Source organism: Watersipora subatra, unplaced genomic scaffold (assembly GCF_963576615.1).
Source record: "Watersipora subatra unplaced genomic scaffold, tzWatSuba1.1 SCAFFOLD_35, whole genome shotgun sequence".
Classification (NCBI taxonomy): domain Eukaryota; kingdom Metazoa; phylum Bryozoa; class Gymnolaemata; order Cheilostomatida; family Watersiporidae; genus Watersipora; species Watersipora subatra.
The window spans coordinates 809,457-831,989 of record NW_027045221.1 but is presented as its reverse complement, the minus strand read 5'-3'; the positions used below and the strand labels follow the sequence as shown (position 1 = coordinate 831,989).

The 22,533-nt window shown below is 37.3% G+C and overlaps 2 protein-coding genes across 2 annotated transcripts in view; both read left to right on the top strand.

The window, feature by feature from the left end:
* The first annotated feature begins 501 nt into the window (after positions 1 to 501).
* LOC137410008 (uncharacterized protein DDB_G0284459-like) lies at positions 502 to 8,695 on the top strand. The gene is made up of 8 exons (XM_068095637.1): positions 502 to 654; positions 2,529 to 2,624; positions 3,779 to 3,941; positions 4,864 to 4,953; positions 6,137 to 6,370; positions 7,521 to 7,677; positions 8,271 to 8,417; positions 8,668 to 8,695. Exons 1-8 carry the CDS (start codon positions 502 to 504, stop codon positions 8,693 to 8,695), a joined length of 1,068 nt encoding a protein of 355 aa, XP_067951738.1.
* Positions 8,696 to 12,339: 3,644 nt separating this feature from the next.
* The window catches only part of LOC137410007 (pneumococcal serine-rich repeat protein-like), a 32,091-nt gene continuing 21,897 nt past the window's right edge, over positions 12,340 to 22,533 (top strand). Inside the window, exons 1-9 of the mRNA XM_068095636.1 lie at positions 12,340 to 12,558; positions 14,729 to 14,887; positions 16,106 to 16,427; positions 16,949 to 17,120; positions 17,588 to 17,829; positions 18,848 to 18,992; positions 20,260 to 20,501; positions 22,085 to 22,224; positions 22,314 to 22,455. Coding sequence (XP_067951737.1) covers positions 12,340 to 12,558; positions 14,729 to 14,887; positions 16,106 to 16,427; positions 16,949 to 17,120; positions 17,588 to 17,829; positions 18,848 to 18,992; positions 20,260 to 20,501; positions 22,085 to 22,224; positions 22,314 to 22,455 — 1,783 coding nt within the window. The remainder of the gene's footprint in view (positions 12,559 to 14,728; positions 14,888 to 16,105; positions 16,428 to 16,948; positions 17,121 to 17,587; positions 17,830 to 18,847; positions 18,993 to 20,259; positions 20,502 to 22,084; positions 22,225 to 22,313; positions 22,456 to 22,533) is intronic.

Here is a 22,533-nt window from a genome sequence, read left to right as displayed (position 1 = left end):
GGTGAGCACTTGGTTCAGAATTATCTTTAAAATAACTTTGCTCATCGATCATTCGACAGAAGATTCAGGCGGTAGTCGTTGGTTTTTTTTGTCAAAAGATTTTTTCCAACTGGAAAGCATTGCAGGCGATATCTCCTTAATCATGTTAAGTATGTCCTATATGTCACTTTGCGGAGAAAATATTTTGCTAGTAAATTGATGGACAATTTCATTGTTGCACTACATAGCTTCTCTGATCCTCAGAAGCTGTCAAATGTACAATGTCATAGTTCATTGGGTGGAAGCAGTTTTGAATGGTTGGAATATTACTGCGCAAAGGTGATGTGTGCTTTACTGTCGATGTCTTTTATTTAAGAGCCAGTCGGCGATCATTCTTGATATTCGGAAAGTTAACATTAAAAATGCACGTTCGGATGTTCTTCACACGGCAAACTGTTGTCCTCCTCAGTAGTAGCTAAAGTTGAACTCATGATTTGTCTGTTAGGGCCATATGGCTACAGAATGCCCTATCCCGGTCCAGGAGGGATGGGTCGTCCTCCACCTGCCCTTCACAGTCCGACGGATGAGGATGAACAGTGGAGCAGGAAACAGAAGAACACGAATAAAGAGGTGAATGCTGCATTGGAGAGAGCCATGAGCAAGAGAGGCGAGGAGGTGAGTTACATTTGATATTATTAAGACCTTGTAATTGTAAGCCATTTATTAGGTGTGGCTCTTTATACAGTCAAACATGGATAACTCAAACTTCAGTTCAAGTTATCAGAGCACTGTCACAAGTCCATGTATTTATATATTTATTAGTAGATATATGTACATATATAAACTATAATATAAATCAAAAGCATAAATGGCTTTTTTCAAATTAAATGCATCTAATGTAAAGTTTAAAAAATGTTTATTAAAAAGTATAGAGATTTTTCTATCACTTGAGATTGGTTTGTTGTTTGAGGTGATGTTATTGCCGGGACGTTTTTTATATTAAAATCGGCAAAACTTAATCGCTGTTGAAATGCTCACAAGAAAATACTTTTTTCTCTGAGCGTTTTAACCAAAATCAATTTGCCAATCTTTTTTTTAAGTTAATGCGAAGGTTACCTCACTTTTCCTTGCTTCCGAAGGGCCATCGCTAAGCAGATGTTTGGTAAAAATCAAATTTCACCAAACCTTTAGAAAAGTCATTGACAAAAATATCTTGCCTTTGATGGTAATAACGAAGCCTATGAACTACGAAAAGTTAAGGTTTACCTCTATGGCTTGGAATAAAGTGATTTTCTAAAGCGATAACAACTGTTTCGGTAGCCGTTGGGCAAAAAAACTGTTCGAGTTAACAGGGTTGAGGTCGCGTTATCTAAAGCAATTTATCATTACGTGGGAGCGGACCAAAAAAACCATTCGAGTTAACCATGTGCTCGAGCTCTCCGAGGGCGAGTTATCCATGTTTGACTGTATTTTGTACTGTTATTACGGTTTAGTATGATTATGTATTGATTCACGGATGATTATATTTGCCTTCGGGATGTCCTGTTCTCATCTATAAATGTTATGTTGTTTATTGCTAGGAAGCTAGGATAACCCATTTTTTCTGTTATCTGTTCATTCTGGCGTTTTAGTGAATACTTGCAAAACTGTTTTTAATATTGGATACGACATAATCTTCTGTAACTACAATGTATAATCTTGAAGCTTTCTTGTTAGAAATTGATTAACAGTTTACCACATGAGTCTAAAATAGCCAATGATAACCTCTATAGTACTATTTGAAGTTTGTGCAATCATAGAATCGCATGTACCAGTGTATCATATTTTTGTTTATTAAATAATGGATACATCCGTTTCAAATTGTATTACTTACCTGCATCCAGATTCATGCTTTATTACATACCTGCATCCAGATCCATGCTGTATTACATACCTGCATCCAGATCCATGCTGTATTACATACCTGCATCTAGATCCATGCTGTATTACATACCTGCATCCAGATCCATGCTGTATTACATACCTGCATCCAGGTCCATGCTGTATTACATACCTGCATCCAGATCCATGCTGTATTACATACCTGCATCTAGATCCATGCTGTATTACATACCTGCATCTAGATCCATGCTGTATTACATACCTGCATCCAGGTCCATGCTGTATTACATACCTGCATCCAGATCCATGCTGTATTACATACATGCATCCAGATCCATGCTGTATTACATACCTGCATCCAGATCCATGCTGTATTACATACCTGCATCCAGATCCATGCTGTATTACATACCTGCATCCAGATCCATGCTGTATTACATACCTGCATCCAGATCCATGCTGTATTACATACCTGCTTCCAGATCCATGCTGTATTACATACCTGCTTCCAGATCCATGCTGTATTACATACCTGCATCTAGATCGATGCTGTATTAGCAGGCTTTGGGGTTAGTTGAAGCTCACTCAGGAGAGAGAGAGTTGGCAAGTTTTCCCTTGCAAGCGTTCGCTAGGTTTCAAATTTAGAACACTTTTTCTTCAAATTATAGTCGGAGGAGCAGAGACGAAGCAGAAGCGCCAGTGAGAGCAGCTCTAGCGACCAGGTGTCAAGGTCACATGGCAGCAACAAGGATAAGAGGTCGCAGGTAAGTTTCGCTGACATCTGTACCATTGTATTACCGATCTGAGGACACCCGCCCTCCTTCTACAGCTTGATGCGAATCATTGGGGTTTCATATAAGCCTAATGAGTGTCAATCTGGATTTATATATTAGTCAACATCTTAAATGTATCTTTGTAGTTTTTCGTGATGTTTCATTAAGACGTGATAGCATATGAGTTTTTGTTTATGCCGATTCCTAAAATGGTTGAACTTATTGCAGTTGGCAACAGATCTAGCATAATTAGCAATACCGACAAACCATTACTTACAAGTACCTTATGTAAAAAGCTAATAATTTCAGGCAAATAATTGCTTCTGCACTTTTCCATTAGATACTCTCTCAATGCCACTTTCAATTAGGATTTTGGAAGCTGCTTGAAGCATAAAATTTTTTAAGGAAATATAATAGGATGGAGAGAAAATTAAAAGCAAAACGTAAAAAAATCTTTTCGCTGAATTGGTTACTTTACTAGTGAAAGTTGGATAAGTCGAGTCGCATATCTCCTTTACCATGTGTAGAGAGCAGAAGTGAAGTAACAATAACATCTATTTATAGTGGTCACGTGTTTAAGGTGTTTTTATGATCTTTGACGGACTTTAATATGTTGAAACTTTGTACCGTACTTTTTTGACTCTGAGCCGCTGCTTTTTATGATGTTTTGAGTCATGCAGCTTAGACAAGGGTGCGGATATTCTGTGGTTTTTCTTTCACCGCTAGGGTGCATTAACTGGAATCTCCGATTAGTTCGCCTCTAGCAGTGAAAGAAAACACGAAACAATGCCTTAACGGTACTGTTCCGTTAGGCACTGGGTTAAAAAGCGTCGGTTAATACGGAACAGTGTCTAATGGCACTGTTACGTATTAAACAGCAAAGTTGCTGCTGTGTTAAAAATCACCGTTCTGAGTTCTGCGGCCTACACAAAGGTGCGGCCTATGTATTTTTTTATTATCGTTTTTGAAAATAAAGCAGATGCGGCTTATATAAGGGTGCGGTTAATAGTCCGAAAAGTACGTTATGTTAGAGTAAACATATGCATAGGTTTGACTCTATAGGGCAACTATAATGTAAGAGATTTTTAGCCTTAGCTTTTTATGTTCATATATACATCTGTGTATTTGTGCTTGCTATCTTAAAGCAGGTGCCTCCACGGTTCCAACAACAGAGGAGCAGGGAGAGGTCTCCAGAAAGAGGAGGAAGAGATGATGGGGGAGCATACTACCCCGCACATCCACAGCACAAGCAAGGACAACAACCTCCATGGGGAATGGGCTGGGCAAATCCTCCGTGGATGGGAGGCAGTAAGAATTTACCTGCTCATATCATATTTAGTGCCAACTGTTGTGTTCACATTTAGAGAAGGCAATTTCAAGTGGCTCTACACTTTGCATGGGCTTGATGTATTTGCTGTCAGAGTTATCTTTAGTTGCGTCATCAAAAGGCAGCGTTATTACTCGTTTAAACATGAACTCACCCAAAGTTGTAGATTTTATCAGAAAGCATCAATATTTTTCTATCATTTGCAGCTGTTTTTGCTGCTTGAGATTTTTTGACTACAAGGGTGTCTCAAGATGAAAATCGATAAAACGTGATCACAGTTAAACCACTCAGATCAAGCAAAAGTGTGATTATGGCTTCAATAGTTGCAAAGAGACCGACAGCCGATATAGTCAATATCAACTATGTATAGCAACGATCGTAGCTAGTGAGGGCATTTCACAACGCCTTTTTTCTGAGCGTTTCAACTGCGATCAAGTTTTGTTTATTTGAAACTTGATACATCCTGGCATTCAGATCACATAAATCATCGCAAACAAATGATAAAAAAATGCCGATACTTTCTGATGAAATTTATTAAAGTATTGTGTATATTCATCTTTAAACGTTTTGGATAATAAATCTGGCAAAATATGATACGGAGAGGGACAGTTTGCAATGAGACAATGTTGGCATATGTGTTACTTGTCTTAATTTCTGTTCGCTGTTATTAGCAGTTATACCACCATGAAGGGAAAGTTCACAAAGATAATGCCTGTATATTGTTGCATCTCACCGCAAGTTGTTATGGACATTGGCACTCGTTGATATGTTTAATTTTTATGGTAACTCAGTGAGAGCGAGTATTATAGTTGGGAACTGTCTAAGCCCTAAAGCATCCATCTCAGTGTATGCCCTATAAACCCTTTTATAATTGTCCTCAGCTGGCTCTTGCATGTGTTGCAGTGCCCATGCCTCCTCGGCCTAGGAACAACAGTAGGAGCTCAGATGATGATAGAAGGACTCCCGATCAACCTAACTATAAACAACTCTATGGTTGGTTCACTTTAAAACCTATCTTAGCCCATTAACTTCAGTGCCTTCACCAAAATGTCACACTGTTGAATCTCAGCGTACAAAGATAATTGTTCCATGGTTAGCTTTGTCTGTCCTAACTGTTGCGTGCAGGTTAGGCTGAAGGCCTAGCGTTGCATCAGTAATAAAAAGATTTAGCGCAGAAAACGTATTTTTAATCAACATGCAACATTTACCCTTTTATCTTTTAAATGAAGGTGTTTTGTTTATTTATGTGTACTGTGTTTATTTCTGTGTAATTCATACTGTACCAGCTACAGTGCCTACTACAGATCTATATTGATTGCAATAGTCTTGAAGGGCATACGAATTTAAGCATTTTTCTTCTTGTATGGGCACATTTTTCATCTGGTATGGCTTCACGCATAACGCTAGCTGCAGTGTTGAGCATGAAGCCATGGAAGATTAACATGTGTAATAAGTATATGCCCAATTTATTCCATAGTGTAGCTAGTTGGACAGCGTTGTCTTAATAAATCCCTGTCGGCAGAACTGTAATTTGTTAGGTCAAATCCAGGGTGCAGTGAATTTTTCATTCTAGCAACTTTATCTCTGTAACATGAAAAAAAACTATATATTCTGGATTTCATTTAGTTTTTTGCATAGCTCAAAAATTTTTGATTAACATTTGAAGTAATTTTACAAAACAATGACATCAATGCTTTACATAAACCTTTGTCAATATCTAAAAGAGCAAAGTTATAATTGTTGGTTCTTCTCTAGATACATGGGAATAGACGCTTAGGCTTGATGGTGTGGAAGTGGTGATAAAATTTTACTGAACAACTCTTGCTAAGTTTTACATACCGCTTGCTATTGTTAACACCTCTATTCACTTAGATCTACAAAACAATAATATTTTCAGAAATTTCGCATTTCTCATTTTGAACATCACTTTAGGTTGTAATCAAATATTTGATTAAATCTTACAATGATTTGTGAGAACCTTTTGTGTGTTGGTCATGAGTCGATGGTTGACAGCATTTCTAGTTCTGTAATCTCTCAAATCTGTGGAGCCAATTCTTGCAGTCTGGTTTTTAGCCATGTTACTGCTGAGTTGAACTGTTACTATTTTGACAAAGTTAATGGCTTTTGTACACCTTGATTGAACTGTTCAGTCAGCCGACTTGCTTGTTGCTTGCAGAGATGCAGATGACTCACTGGATGCATATGATGTCAGAGTATGCCAAGGCTAATCCAGATGTACCACTGCCTCCTGTTCCTCCATTCGTTCCCATGCCACCTCGAGGTGGTCCCGGAATGATGCCTCCACCTCCGGAGTCCAACCGTATGATTGAGCGGAAGCCTTCATCGGACAGCCATTCAGATCGAGACAGTCAGCCTCCGACCAAAAATACTGACCACGAGCCTATCACGCGTAAGCTAGCTGTCTTTTCATTTTTAATTTTTCATATCATTCAGATGCTGCCTCTTGAAGGGTACACTTTTATGAGGTCCCTTGAGTATTAAACTGTTGAAAAATGTCCAACCACGCTTCCACACTTGATTACATTTGGTTTAAGATAAACATTGATGGCGATTTGCCATGGCTATTGGAAAAGGTTTGTCCCTTTGTCCTGCAGTGGCATATAATGATACGTTACTCAAACTTTTCCAAGGTTACCGTAAAACCTTTATATGAACAACTTGGTGCTCTTCAGTTTCATTTATAACATCGTTACTCATTGTGAATCAGTCAATAGCCATAAATTATGCTCTTGAATGAATATGTAAGCTGAATTTTGACCATTTGTTTTCATCTTTGGTATAAGATAACAATCTGTACAGATATGATCACACCACATACATTTTTATTTCTTATTTCACAATGCGTACAAGACGACTTTGGTAACAACAAATTTATCTGTATGAATTATATAACCAAGAAGTCATCTCACGAAGTCTGGTGATATGTAATCTAATCATTTTTGTCACATTGGTTCAAGAAACTGCACCTAGTCCGATTTGAGTAAATCCTACACATTATTTGATAAGGATATTCTGAATATTGACAAGATTTTGAATCTAGTGGTATATAATCTATGTTTGTTTACTAGTTACAAAGTCAAGAACAACAAATTAAAAATAATTTTGAGAAATTTGGTCAGTGAACAAAGGGGGTCGAGGTTATTATGCACATCATAGTAAGTCAACTAAGAATCATTTATATCTTAAGTTGTCGAGTTGAAAGTACCTCGATGGGAGTAGGCTAAGCACTTGACCTGTAAAGCCTTCTTTAAGTTTTTAAAGCCAGTCAAGTCATTTTGAGTTCCTCGAACTTTTCCTACTTGCATATTTTTTTATGTTTAATAGAAGTTTTTATACCAGAGCTACTCCAAATTGACAAATGGTGGGCCTCAAGCGTGGGTTTCAAGGAAGTTGCAAATATTGAAAATAAAAAAATAATTTTCTATATAGATGAAACAGCAGGTTTTTTGGTTCTTCTGAATGGCTCTCATGACTATTTTTTATTATTATTTGAATTCCTATAGCTGCTGACATGTAGTTGGTAATATCTTTCATCTTAGATGTAAAGTCAGTAGACAAACTCCCTTCTGACAGTAAAGTGCAAGCCGATCCTTTTGAAGACCCTCCAGTCAGTAAGCCATCATCTGCTGACGATACGCAAAAGCTATCTTCCTCAACGAGCAGAGATGAATCCAAGTCAACACACCGCTCGTACAGGTGGGCCTTCAGTTATCATGTTTACTTAAATGTGGTTTTTGTTATAATATTACATGCAGAGTGAATTTTCATTAGAGTTTCTATTCTATTATTAGATTATATTCTATCTCATTAGGTGGAGTTTCTATTATTAATCTCATTTGAAAGGTCATACTTGTACTGTACAAAGCTGTTTGTGAACACACATGAAGCAGTTATTCATCTATCAGAGAGTAAAATCGTAAGTTTGCTGTTGCTTTGGACAGTGACGTGTGGTGTATCTATTGAAACAGTAGCTGGTATTAACACCAATGCATTGTTTATGCTTTTTAATTGTATGCCCAACTACTGAATGTATGTTTGTATCCTTATGGGTTTTTCGTACGGTTGAAATCCTGTCGTGGATGTTTCATCTTTCCCTTTTCTGAAAGGCTTTATGCGATTTTTTGTTGTTGCCTCTGCGAGTTTTGTGAAAAGATTTTGCACCATTCGGGCACACCTGGCTGGTATCTAGAGATGTCTACCGTTATTGTTGTTCCTAATGAATTCCGCACATCCTAAAAACTTGGCTTTCTGTAAACTGTCGCGCCAACTCTGTATTTTCTATGTGCCAGGGGAGAGAGACGAGAGGAGAGAGACAGGAGAGATGATAGAGAGAGGAAGGATGACCGAAGGCATTTGAAGACCGATGGGAAGTTCTCGAGGCACGATGGTCAAAAGCCCCCTAGACGCACTAAGTCTAGAGAAGAATCAGATAGCAAGTTAGTATTTCTAGTATATTTTAGTATTTCTAGTATATTTTTCTTACTATTGTAACCGAGTTAAGGTGCTTCTTTTGTGCTTATACTTTGATGAATAATTGGTGCAACGTGGAGATGCGTGTGTCAGTCTCTTTCATATCCAGCGATATGTATATTTAGCATTGCTTTATTACATAGGATGAATAATGGATATATTTAAACAGCTCTGTTTGTTACCAGGATTCTATTTGTATTGACATATCGCCTGTAGGGATGAGCTTCAGTGGGAGTTTAAGTAATTTAAATCAAAATTCGAACCTCGTAGTGGTGGTAGTTGGTAAAGTTTCAATTCACAACTGTCCTGGTTCCCAAAATGTTGCTTATTTGCTTAAAAGGAGTTGCAAGCAGCTCGGCCACGTGTCATAATTTCTTACTCTAGAAAATAAGTATATATTACTCTATAAGTAATAATTTCATTTTAAACTGAAATGCTTTTTGAATTATGACATACTAGAATCATAGAACAAAGAAAGGCAACAGTTCATCTATACAATCAAATAAAAAGTTTGTCATATAGCTTTTAAAGTACCTTTCTCTGTTAATAAAATGTGTATTAGATATGGCGTTAGGTTGAAGGGGTTGGCAATTGAAGGTTGACTTGCAACAAAGTTCACATTAGTGCTGCATGATAAACCGATATCATTCGATGTGATGATATATTTCAGTGGATGATTTTACATTTTGTCAGTTTTCAAATCTATGAATATCGAAACCGATATTTTATTAAAATATCCGACGGGATTTAATTTGCAAAACTGGAGTTGTCTACTTCACTTATTGAAAGAGGGGACAATTCCTGTTTTTAACCAATATTGACCAATATCCTTTCATATCGTTTATGTTAAAGCCTAACACTATATATCGATAGAAGACAACTTCAATGTTCGATATTTTTCGATGTTCGATATTTTTCGATATTCGATATATTTAGAGACCAAATAATCGAATGTACATGCAAAGATATCGTGCAGCACTAGTTCACATTACAGTTATTTGGTATCAAAAGATTCACCATGTTTTACTCTGCTGTGTTGTATGTGCAAAATATTTGGAAATGTGATTACTAGCTCTTAAAAGCTCAAAAGCGAACAATTAATCGCCGCCATCACGAAACTGCCGTAGATTGTACTCAATTTATTTCTCTGACGTAGTCGAACGATTTGGTTATTGTTTTGGCACATAATGTTAACACGTGAATTGAAAGGACAATAAAAGGCTCTATATAAAACTTCTCCGAGCACTAGTTTATGACAAACACTTCAGGTTTTACAGAAGAGCCCTTACCAATTATGGATGCTCGTTACTTTACAGTTTTGTCTCGGTTTGGACTAATGGTCTAATCGTAATCTGATCATGTGACCCATACTTCTTGCCAAATGGCGCGAACAATTTCTGCATCGTTTTCCGTTTATCACATGAGACCAACAGGCTCGTCATGTTTATCAGAGGATGATATGCACTCCTTCGAGCTAATGTTAAAAATTAAACGAATTTTCACAGTAGGTTTTAAGATTTCAGTGCTCAAACTGACAGCATTACAATGATGATCAAATAGACGCGTAACGACGATAGGCATGGTTTTATTGAATGCGTGAAGTATATTTGTGAAAATATTTCGACGAATGAGGTTGCATGAAAGTGTAAACAGAAGCTATCTTGTTCAATAAAGCTATGGCCCATTTGAGTCGTTTTGGAAAGGGATTCTAATCTATGCCAGTTTCGTGATGGCGGCGATTAACTGTTCATTTTTGAACTTTTAAAAGCTTGTAATCACATTCCCACATATTTTGCACATACAACACAACAGAGTGAGACATAGTGAATCTTTTGATACCAAATAACTGTAATGTGAATTTCGTTGCAAGTCAATCTTTAAACGAAGGGTTTTCCACAACACATTATTTCTCTTTTACTAAGGTTAAAAATAAGCATGTTAGTGTATCTTAACTCATGTAAGTGTTCTTATTAACAATGCATTTGTGTCAGATCATAAATAGGAAAAAAATTCATTGAATTTTTAATGGTAGGAAAATCCTTTGAGGTAGTCAATTTGATTAGTTGTGCCCATAGAGTTATCTCCCCCTAGAGTGATAACCGTGCCTTCAACAACACCAGAGTTTCCGGCACCAACAAGGAGTGTTTAGGCCACGCCCCTTTTTTGTGCTAGTCAATCGTAGTGATTGACTTGCTTGCTTGAGGGACTTGAATTGCTTTAAATAATAAGCATATATTATAGTAATAAACTATAATCATCATTTCTTTAATATGAGCAATAATTACTATATTAACTGTGGAAATCCATGATCCTTGTTTAACCATTCTCATGGCTGATGTTATTAATCTAGTCATTCACTACGATTGACTAGCACAAAAAAGGGGCGTTGCCTAAACGCTCCTTGTTGGCACCGGAAACGCTCGTGTTGTTATCACTTTAGGGGGAGATAACTCTATGGTTGCGCCCATTAAAATTATTAACCCTGTAGAACCCAGCCATAGAACAGATGATAGGAAAAATACCTCCAACAGTTTCCTGTGCAAGAAGAACATCTAGAACACAATTCAATTGGATCTTTTTTTTAAATATATTTTTAGGGAAGTTTCAACATGTTGCACATGCGCAACATTGGGTGGCAGATGACATCAGACATGTAACATTGCACACAAAACAATTTTTTCCAACAGACATTCACAATTTTAAAGATAGTTTATTATTTATACAATGAGACTTACACCATTAGCACACAAAAAATTAGTAAGTAGTATCCAAGACCAGCATTAGAAGATAATGGGCTATATTTTGCGTGCAAAATCTCGATAAAGTCATCACTATATGTGATACTCTGTGAAACAGTTACGGCCCTCCGTGAAGCAAAGCCGAACATCGCATTTCACACAAATTGTTGTTGTGAAAACTGACAAATGTCTTCGCCTTTGGTTGCCTCGGCTACTACTACTACTGGCCATAGTTGTTTTGTATAACATGAATAAAAAAAATTGAACACAACAATAGGCTCCACAATCATTGTATCAGCTCAAGCTACAAGTAGCATGAGTAGCCTATGAGAAATACTATGATAAACCACACCACCACAGATACAGTAGTAGAAAATGATAGGTATATTATTATAATTATAGTATCCTGTTGGTTGGTAGGCCTGGTATAGTTGGTAGGGCCATAGTAAGGTGGGCCTGCATTGTAGTTTGTACATAGCAATAAGGCCACCAGTATTACTGCTGAAGATCATAATTAGCCGCAGTTTATACTAGGCCAATTAGTAATGACAATAACTAACAATTACATAACCAAACTAATTATTCAAAAAAAACACAATAACCAATGAAAAGTATTAACAGTGCCCAGTGTAGCATATATGCTACACACCTCAATTGATGCCTGAAAAGTCATCATGTTTGGATATTACCCACTTCCCAACACATCAAAATGAATCAGAAATATATTATTTTCATAAAAAAAGTAAATGTATAAGCAAACTTACCTTCTTTTATGTAGAAATAAGAATAGGGAAATAACCAAGATACTAGTTGAACATTCTTGGGGCAGTCATTACAGGAAATGGAAGTCACATGACCAAACTAGTCACATGATAGCAAATCTGCCATTTCATGTAGCATATATGCAACATTGGGTATTGGTCATGACTTTCAAAACTATGTCTTTTTCTAAATTATAGGAATTATGACCAGTCAAAGTACATGTAGCATATACGCTGTAGTTTTACAGGGTTAACATGGTTATTTGAAAATATTCTACATAGTCTAGTTACCAATTGTGTTCACAAAGCCTAGTTGCTTGTTGAACACAATCGGTACCATATTACTTGTTTTAAACTTTATTGAAGTCATATTGTCTGTTAGGGAGGGAATGGGAGGTGGAGAGGCACGGAAGAGACGATCAGACATGACAGCTCCTCCTCCTGTCGTAAAGGAGAGTCTGAGAGGAGATAACGATCGGCAAAGGCAGATGGTGACCCTACGGAGGAACAGTAAGAAGGATGAGAGCAAGGGCAAAGCACCTGAAAGCACATCCACCTCTACGTCTGTTGTCACAGCCCATCCCACAGATAAATCTCAAGATAAAAAGGTTAGTGGCTACTTCCTTCTTCGCCTATTGTCTGAAGGCCAATCTCGGCATGTAAGGCAGGTGTCTTTTCACACAGAAGCTTAAGTATCATTGTTTTTGCACTTGATAAGTACCCCTTTTGTTTGCTTGGTATTTCTTCTATTTTGTGATTTGCAAATAGTTTCATCCTATACTCTCAAAGAACAGAAATAAATGTAACGAGATAATCTAGCAGCATCAAACCATCGTATCACATTGGCCTAAAGACCAACATTTACAACGAATCATTCAAGATTGCCTTGAATAGTTTGTTGTAAATTTTTTAGGTCATCCTTCCACCCATCAACTATGCGACTCGCTTAATTTTCCTGCTTGTCATGCGTCCTAAAATTTGTGAGTGATGAAATAGCATTGAGAAAGACTCGATAATGGTATTACTGAGTCAGTATAAAAAGCGAAGGCTACGATTTAACCTGTCACTTTTACAACAAATCTATGCTTCACCCATTTCAATTTGCTCACCCCCTTTTGTTTGCTTGGTATTTCTTCTATTTTGTGATTTGCAAATAGTTTCATCCTATACTCTCAAAGAACAGAAATAAATGTAACGAGATAATCTAGCAGCATCAAACCATCGTATCACATTGGCCTAAAGACCAACATTTACAACGAATCATTCAAGATTGCCTTGAATAGTTTGTTGTAAATTTTTTAGGTCATCCTTCCACCCATCAACTATGCGACTCGCTTAATTTTCCTGCTTGTCATGCGTCCTAAAATTTGTGAGTGATGAAATAGCATTGAGAAAGACTCGATAATGGTATTACTGAGTCAGTATAAAAAGCGAAGGCTACGATTTAACCTGTCACTTTTACAACAAATCTATGCTTCACCCATTTCAATTCTTAAAAATTCATGTTTTACAAAATGCGCTTTTTCGGGTTGTCAACATTTAATTACGGGATGGTATAGCGAGGTAGCTAAGTATTGTGTATAAAGTAGACGCTCCTGCAACGTAAATTCCAGATAACGTAAAGAATTTATGTGAAGTTTTTGCTTCGTAATATAAAAAATTCCATGTAATGGAAAGTGTCAAGTCGAGGGAGTTTTCAAATTTGATTTGAATGGAATCTCGTCGCACTTGCAAAAGAAAAACGGCGTGTGTATACCGTTAAGCCTAATATATATACAACTTCCGTCACATTCTAGTTTTGTCGTGATAGATCTTCAGAATGTCAACAAAACAGAGAATAGGGTAGTTGCACCATTGTTCATAAATACTTGAAGGCGATTAGTGCAGGTGTTACAGCATCGGTCTACTAATCTGAATGTTAGGAGATGAAGTATTTTTTATCTTGACCTTGACCTCTGGATACAGATAGACGAACTAGTAGTATCGTTTTTTTACTATAGAAAAAAAATTGTTTTGTGGACATCAAATAATTGTTATTAGTTTTACTTAGCAAAATAGACTTTGTTATCTAGAAACCATAAGCAAATCTTTGTAAATGAGTTGAAGATATGCACTCCCCATCAACTTGTTGTAAAATTACCACAATCATGGTCTATAAAACCAGTGAAGTTGATCATCAAAAGGAGAAAAGTTGTTGATGCAAACAAAGAATACTGCAATTATGGTACAACTAACAAATTACTTATTACAAAGTACTTATTAATTACTTAATAAAATTAGTTTTTCCTTTTTGCATGACGAAAGGGTGAGTTTGAAAAAGATCTTGGAATTAATTAGGCAATTTGCATGCGTTTTACTGTTCATATAACGTAAACGTTCCTGGAACGGATTATTTACGTTGTAGGAGTGTCTACTGTAGTGTTATTATTTTATCCGCTACCTCTCCATTTTTACAAATAATTTACGTTTGTGTGTTAAAATTAGTTATAAACCGCTACTTGAATGACCTTGAACTTGAACGACACTAAAATAATTTAACGATTCTTGTTGAAACCCAAGTTATGAAAACATTCAAGCCTAATTTTATGAAGAATCCAAAGTTCCAGCATTGATCGTTTAGAGAAATTTCATTGAAAATGAGTCCAACATTGCTACATGTAGACTAACCATCTCTTTTGTATACGCATATTTTGGTTATGTAGCATGACTAATTGTGTGTGATTGTCCAGCCTCTGTTGGCTGTGTCTTAGTGCATGCTGCTGTCTGTATGCGTTGTAGTCCGTTAAACCCGAGTCTCAGGCCCCGCCAACTGAGTCTAACAAGACTTCTCTACCTCCACCCAAGCAATCTGCTTGGGGCCCTACACCCGTCCCTCAGGCTATCTCTATAGGTGTAGAAGAAGCCAAGAGTAAATCTGTCTCATCACAAAAGTCAGAGGTGAGGGTTGTCCTGCTACATTCTGTTTTTATCCACTGCCAGTTCCTTTCTCCAGTGAGGTTTTCTCTTGCGCATATAAGATCACTTTTATCGTGTGCTTCCTGTTGGTCCCACTCCACCTCTCTTTTCACACATATCTCTAGTCATCCATTACACTTTGCATTCCGTTCACTCGCTCATGTTTCAATTTTACTTCGTCAGTGTCCTAATATATAAAGAAGGTTTATTACGGCCATCTTCTTTCTATCTTTCTATAGACTTCTGTTTCTTCACCAGACTTTGAAAATTGCTTATAATCTATTCTTTATTAGATATAAGCAATAGCATCTTGAGTATTTTCCATCACTATTATTTTTACAATTGGTAATAACGGGTTTTAGTGTTATTTCCATTATATTAAAGGCCCAAAGTATGTGCAGTGTTATGTGTATTATTGAGCACATTGAATGTTCTGCATCAAATGTAGTTATACTCTAAAAATGTGTTACATATTCAAAAATGAGAAATTATCAACTCTTTCTTGCAATTCATAAAAATGTTTGATGGAAAAGTTCTCTGCCAAAAGGCTCAATGTACCTTAGAGCGTTGAAAGTGCGTGGTTTTATTATGTTTGGTTTTTAGATTGCGAAATGTTTCGGTTCGCAATGAGAGCCACAACTAAATGCTAGTTGAAAAATATAGTGTAAAATATTTAAAATGAGCCTGTTGCCTCCCTTTTTTATTGAACATTCTTAGTGCATAGAGCAGTTGATCCAGAATATCAAATGTGGTGATATTATATCACACATCACCGACACTGTCCTTAACAAAGCTTAGGATTTGTGGGTAGTCTTGATAATGTCTGTCATACAGTCGTAGTGAGCACGAAATTAGTGTTGAAAATGGTAGTGCATTACTAATGATGCTGCAGTTACCTTCTGCAGCTTTTGATGTATGATGAACAAAGTACACATTTTTGTATAAGAATCTCAGGTTTTATCTTTGAAAATCATTCATAGGAAATGAGATTGCCATCATTTTCCAACTGCTCTGCAGCATATGGTGACAAAAGATTTCTGTAGCATGCTAGACTATGTGAGAGTGGTTAATTTTTCATTTATGCATGTTAGTGAAACCGTTTATTTTAATTAGCATATCCTTTTTAGTTTTTGCTATGAATTATCCGTTATGTGTGTTTGTTGTTTAATGATCACGCATGAATAGGGATATAATTTGTAGCAAAAGGAGAATCTACCCCCAGCTCTTGATGAGACAGTCAAAGATGAGAGAACAAAGGATGAGAGGGCTAAGGACAGTCCCGATGTTGACAAGCCACCGGTGAAACGCTACAAGGAGGAGCAGAGCAGGTCTTCCCATAGTCGGAATGGGAGAGGTACTTTCACTCAATACCCAATGGATCGAGGTGGTAGGAGAGGAGGTCCTCGTTCTAGGGAGTTTGTGAGAGGTGGGGGCTCCATCGGTCGTGGCTCGAGTGCAAGAGGAGGATACAGCGTAGGAAGAGGTGCAAGGTCTCTCTCTGGTCGAACCTCCCGAGGCAGAAGTGAGTAAACCTTTCCAAATCTCTCATCGATTACATTGCACCCTCGCCATATGATTTTAGTCCGTTTCGGGGTTGGCATTGTATAGCAAAAATGTCATGAAGGGGTATGGAAACCCATAGTAATTATATAATCCAAATATCCCCTGATGAAAGTCATCAAAATTTACATATAGGTACTGAACATATTAAAAATTAATGAGAAAATTATATGTTAACCTTACTAACTACAGTAACTTTAGATTATAAAAGTTTTGATATTAGTGTGTATAAGATTATAAAAATGTGGATATTAGTGTACATTAGATTATAAAAATGTGGATATTAGTGTACATTAGATTATTAAGGTGTGGATATTAGTGTACATTGGAATATAAAGGTGTGGATGCAATATGTTGATGTCGGGTATTCGCCTGATTTTTGTGTCTCAATTGTTATATCTGCAAGACCACATGGAAGGTTGTTTTTTGCTGTTGGCGTCACTGCTGAACTGTCTCTAATGTTGGCGTTCGTCTTCCTATCAGCAGGTGGCTATGAGGGCAGAAACATGAGCCGTGACTTTAGGGAAGGCTATTCGGCTGAAGATTGGGAGAATGAGAGGCAGTTACCTGTACCTAGAAGGGAAATGAAGAGTAAAACCGCGGCTACTCCTGTACCTGTTGAGGGAGGGAAATCTTCTAATGAACCTGAACAAAGGTGAGGTCATGAGGTTATTTACAGGCGTCGCTGTCTGAGTGTCTAAAAAAATACGGTAAATCAATTTCTCATTTTGTGATATAATCTAAGCTATCCAAAAGCTTGTTCCCTTTCGGGAATTAACATCTACTTTTCTAATTTTGATCTTTACTAAAATAGTAGCCGTATCCGTAGCTGTGTAAAGTCATGCTAATAGTGTTAGGACAAATGATTGCCTCGAATGAGGATCGAACTCAAATATTCTTCCCAGCTAAGCATGCTACCTTCTCAATCACCTTACTACATTCCAGAATAATTGTGCACATAATTGTTACCCGATTATCTCTCAAGGCCCATGAGACTTCCTTGGTAATAGCAATCAATTGAGAGGTGAGATTGGTATGTAGGCTGCCTAACCTGCAGTAAACCATATCAACTTGTTCAAAGTGCTTTAGGGTGTATTGTCACACCGTTGTATTCCGCTGCAGCGGTAACCAAGTTGCCACTAAAGCAGCCGATGCAAAGGTACAAGATGGCAAGAAGCCAGATATGATAAAAGTGGAAATAACTCCATTGGTTAGCGAGGCGCCGCCTCCCAAAGAGAACATCTGGGACAAGCGGAAGCAGGAGTTCACCATGAGAGAAACGCCCTCACCTCCAACAAATGTGCAAGGAACTGAAGCTGAGGTGTCCGCAGTTAAAGATGCAGAGTCTACAACTAAAGATACCGGTGCGTTGTTTTGTTTGCTCGTTTGTGAGTGGTGGTGATGTTATGTTGTATTGGTTTGGTGTTGGTTATTTCACAGCTATTGTTTTGTGTCTCCCTGACCTTTTAGTTCACGAGTTTATGTAAACCCAATGAGTATGGTTTTTGTGTATGTTGTTGCTCTTTTTAGTTGCTAGATAATTGGCTAGACGGGATTTATTTCATTCAGTGGTTTGCTATATCTGTTACGATTCTGAAGTACATAAAATACTTGTGTTGGTACATAGCCAAACACGCTCAACTACCTAGTCATACATGCATACCGACTCTAAATTTCTATGTGTAGATGAAATATGTATATCTTGTGGTGAAAATGTACTAATGAGCTTTAGAATGTCATGAAAATCTAAACTCATAAACTGCTGCAACGAATACAGTAGATGCTTCTGCAACGTATATAACCTGTTCTAAGAATGGTTATATGAACAGTAAACTACATGTACGTATAATAATAGCCAAATCTGTTCCAAGATCTTCCCAAATTCACCCTTTCGATCCTTTAAAAAGGAAAAACTAAACTCAGCTTTCTAATTTAAAGATTCCACAGTAACTAAAGTATTATTGGTTTGTATCGACAAGATTTATTTTTTTCTTATCTACGCTTATTTAAAATCCATAATTATGGTGATTTGAATGTCAATTTTAATCGATTTTTCACTTGTTTCAGTAAATCAACATCTAATGCTGCAAAGAAAATATTATTTTTGTCTAAAACAAAAATATCTTGCTGTAATGAGCGCGATGTCCGTTAGTCCGAATACATAGTACGTAATTTACGCCCAACAATTTTCAGGTTATGGGAGTGTCTAATGTATTGGTTCTTCTGTGTCTTTATTTTAATATTTGCTAATATTAATAATTGAATAATTTTGCAACCTTCTGCTGTACAGACTACTGAAAGGTTACATTTCCTAATTATCTGTGATTTGCCAAGATAGCAGTCATGTCTGTTTAGTTATCACATGGTTTGCTGATTTTTTAGAACCAGGTGATGGCAAAATGCATGGTAGAAGAGAAGAGCAGTCTTCTAGGCGAGGCAGGGGTCGAACGCGTCCCACTAGAGATACCTATGTGGCACCAGGTGCTAGGGCGCGAACAGGTCCTCACCACAATAGGCAATCTTCCCGGTAAGTAGACCATAATCGATGAATTATTTGAGCCTATTTAAAATCTTTCTGTTCTGTTAGCAGGAATAAGAGGTGTCCACTTGTCATAACTGATGAGATCATTCAGTTTTTCACGAGTGTCTGGCCAGTCCTCTTTGTCTGTGACAATAGAAAATGCTGTAAACCTGTGTTTGTTGTGAATTTGTCTGCTGTTGTGAATTTATGGTGGCTCGGCATTATACATATGATAATTTTTAAAAATGTTTAAGTTTGCCATGTGGATCTCATGAAAAATTAAAATTCAGTATTGATTAAAGGTTGACTTGCAACAAAATTCACATAACTTGTCTTACAACATTCACATTCACTGTCTTACTCTGTTGTGTTGTAGGTGCCAAATATGTGGAAATGTGATTACAAGCTCTTAAAAGCTCAACGAAAAGCCGCCGTAGATTGGAATCTGTTTATTTCTCTGACGAAGTGATTACATTTGGTTATTGTCTTGTCACGTGATGTTCTCACGTGAATTAAAAGGCCAATAAAAAGCTCAATATAAAACTTATCGTAGCACTAGTTTATGACAGACACTTCGGGTTTTACCGAAGACCCCGTATCAAATCTAGATGCTCGCTACTTGACAGTTTTGTTTCGGCTTAATCTAATGGTCAAGTCGTAATCTGCTCATGTGACCCAATACTTCGCAAATAATTTCTGCAACACTTTTAGATTATCACAGGTGACCAACAGGCTTGTCATGATTATCAGACAATGATATGTACTCCTTCGAGCTAAGGTTAAAAAATTAAATGAATTTTTACGGTAAGTTATAAGATATCAGTGCTAAAAGTGACAGCATTATAATGATGATAAAACAGACGCGTAAGAACAATAGACATGGTTTTATTGAATGCGTGAAATATATTTGTGAAAATATTTCGACGAATGAGGTTGCGTGAAAGTGTAAACAGAAACCATCTTGTAACAACTACGTCCCATTTGAGCCGGTTTGAAAAGAGAATCCAAACTGCGGCGGTCTAGTGTGGCTGCAATTAACTGTTCGTTTTTTAGCTTTTAAGAGCTTGTAATCAGATTCCCACATATTTTACACCTACAACACAGCGGAGTAAGACACAGGAAATTCTTTGATACCAAATAACTGTAATGTGAATTTTGTTTCTTAACTTTGAAGGGTCCTCTTAATCAACCGTATGATTAGCATCCAAATCTGTTCAGATAAAAACGTGTAAAAAAGATTTCAAGTTTGTGTTAATGGTTTTACAACTTTTAGAAATGACTACTACCAGTGTGATGACAGCTATGACGATGGCAGTCAAAGGTACAATAGTCGTGGAAGGGGGAGAAGCAGGGGTGGATTTGGTAGTAGCTCGAGGGGTCGACACGGTGACTCCAGAAATGGCCGCAGAGGAAGCAGGGAGGATGCTGACAATGGCCCGACTATCGATCAGTGGAATGGTCCTCCAGATGAGACCGCTAGAGATTTCTCTGCCCCTCCAACTAGTCGAGGTAGAGGTATGTGAGGCTTACTAAAATTCACATTGTACTGAAATGTACATTCTGTTTCTCACCTCTATGAGAAAAGCCGAAACCACTACATAGCAAATACAGACGGTTCCCTACTTACGAACATTCGAGTTACGAACAACGGTACATACGAACAGGTCTGGGCGTAGGCACTACTCACAAGCACCACCCAGCATCCACCTTTCTCTGCCCAGTTCGTTGCAGTGCATAGGTGCGTGAACGTATCTCCAGTGCGCAAAGAACTTTTTTATTTTTACTGTACGTATTGTAAAGGGATTTGCCGGCCTTTACTTGGCACAATCTAGACTAATAAATAAAGAGAAGAGAGTGCGTGTAGTTTTATTCAGCTTTTAATTAGCGAAGGAATTTTCACTAGCCGAGGAGCGTGCGGCTATCTGCTCTGTTCAACTGAATGAGCGCACTCCTTTACATACAATAATATCAACGGTTTTGGCAAACGGTAAGAACACCGGCTAATAAGGTGAATAAATAGGACCGCTAGCGCGTTGGTATGACAACAATATAAGTGACGCTAAGTGATAGTGTTATGACGGTATATCAGATATAACAATAGCATAACGAGTGAAACAACGATATAATAAACGGACAACACATACAAAAAATAAGTATTAATCATAGTTTCTTTGGCGTTGAAATGAAGTATACAAAATATTTGTATACAAACATCTGCTCCAACATATGTTTTCCGCAAATATCATTACAGATTAACTTTGCAAGTTGAGGTTTTACCATATTTTGGACATACTGATCTGGAATTTCTCTTATACGAGATCACGTCGATTAATAGCAAAATCTTGGGTTGGAAGTACTGTAGATAGTTTTGTTGAGTAATGGGGATAGTCATTTGCATGGGGATAGGATTTGCATGTCACACGCTTGTATTTCTATATAATTAGTATCATTAACTGAATAGTTTTCATAAATTTTTTCTGTAAGTAGACTATAAATAGATAATACTTCCAAAGTGAATGTTAGCATGGACAAAACAATAACACCACATAACATGGTTAAGTTTGAAGATTCAAATGTCATATATTAACTGTAGTGAAGACAGTTGCAATATTTTTTAAACGTTTTCAGCTGGCATGATTATCTAACTTTTCATCTTGATTGTCTACACTTGGTGAAATTGATGAGGTGAATAACTGTTAGTTTATCCATTGATCAACCGTTGTTGGCATGACACTTGCAACTGTCCGAAACTGACAAAGGGAGTTTTTCAGTCATTTCTTTTGCATTTATTCCTGTAAACTAGCAGGTTTTATGCCCAAACTAATTATTCATTTGGGGAAAAGGTCGTCTGATAGGAACGATGATAAAATCAACTCCGATTTCCATATGATGTGATTTGATCTAAATTAACCAAATTACATCTCGCAACAATATTCAGCTTTTCATTTAGTGCTAAAGTAATTGCATTCGTTAAATTTGTTGAGCTGTAGTAGGGAAACAGTAGGATTTTCTTTTGACGCTTTTTGATACACTATACTATAGAACAGTACTATTTTGGTGTCATAACAACTAGTAAACTCTTGACAATTTACTTTCAGGTAGAGGCAGGGGTGGACGATATTCAACGCGGGGTGGTTCCACTCGTGGAGGTCGAGGCAGGCCTCATGTTATATTGCCAAGCGCTGCCAGTCCGAGCAAACGTCGACAGGACAGTACCAACACTGACAACGACCCACAGGTTAGTCTCCTTTCCCAGTCATTGCTACAGTCTGATTTAGTTTTGGTAGGCAAAGTGCAGGTAGATGAGAGTGGTTGTTGTTGTTGCAGGAAGAGTGGGAGACTGCCTCGGAGAGTAGTGACCATTTGAAGGACTCTGTTGGTCTCTCCCAGTCGAATAGCTCTAAGCCTAACAAGGTCTCTGAGAGACGGGAGGACACAGTATCAACAGGGCCGTATTCGCGATCAAATGGTACATATCCTGTGCTGTTGTGTCATTTTGAAAACTTATGTTGCGCTTTTACAGTTATACTTGTTAAATGGATTTAGA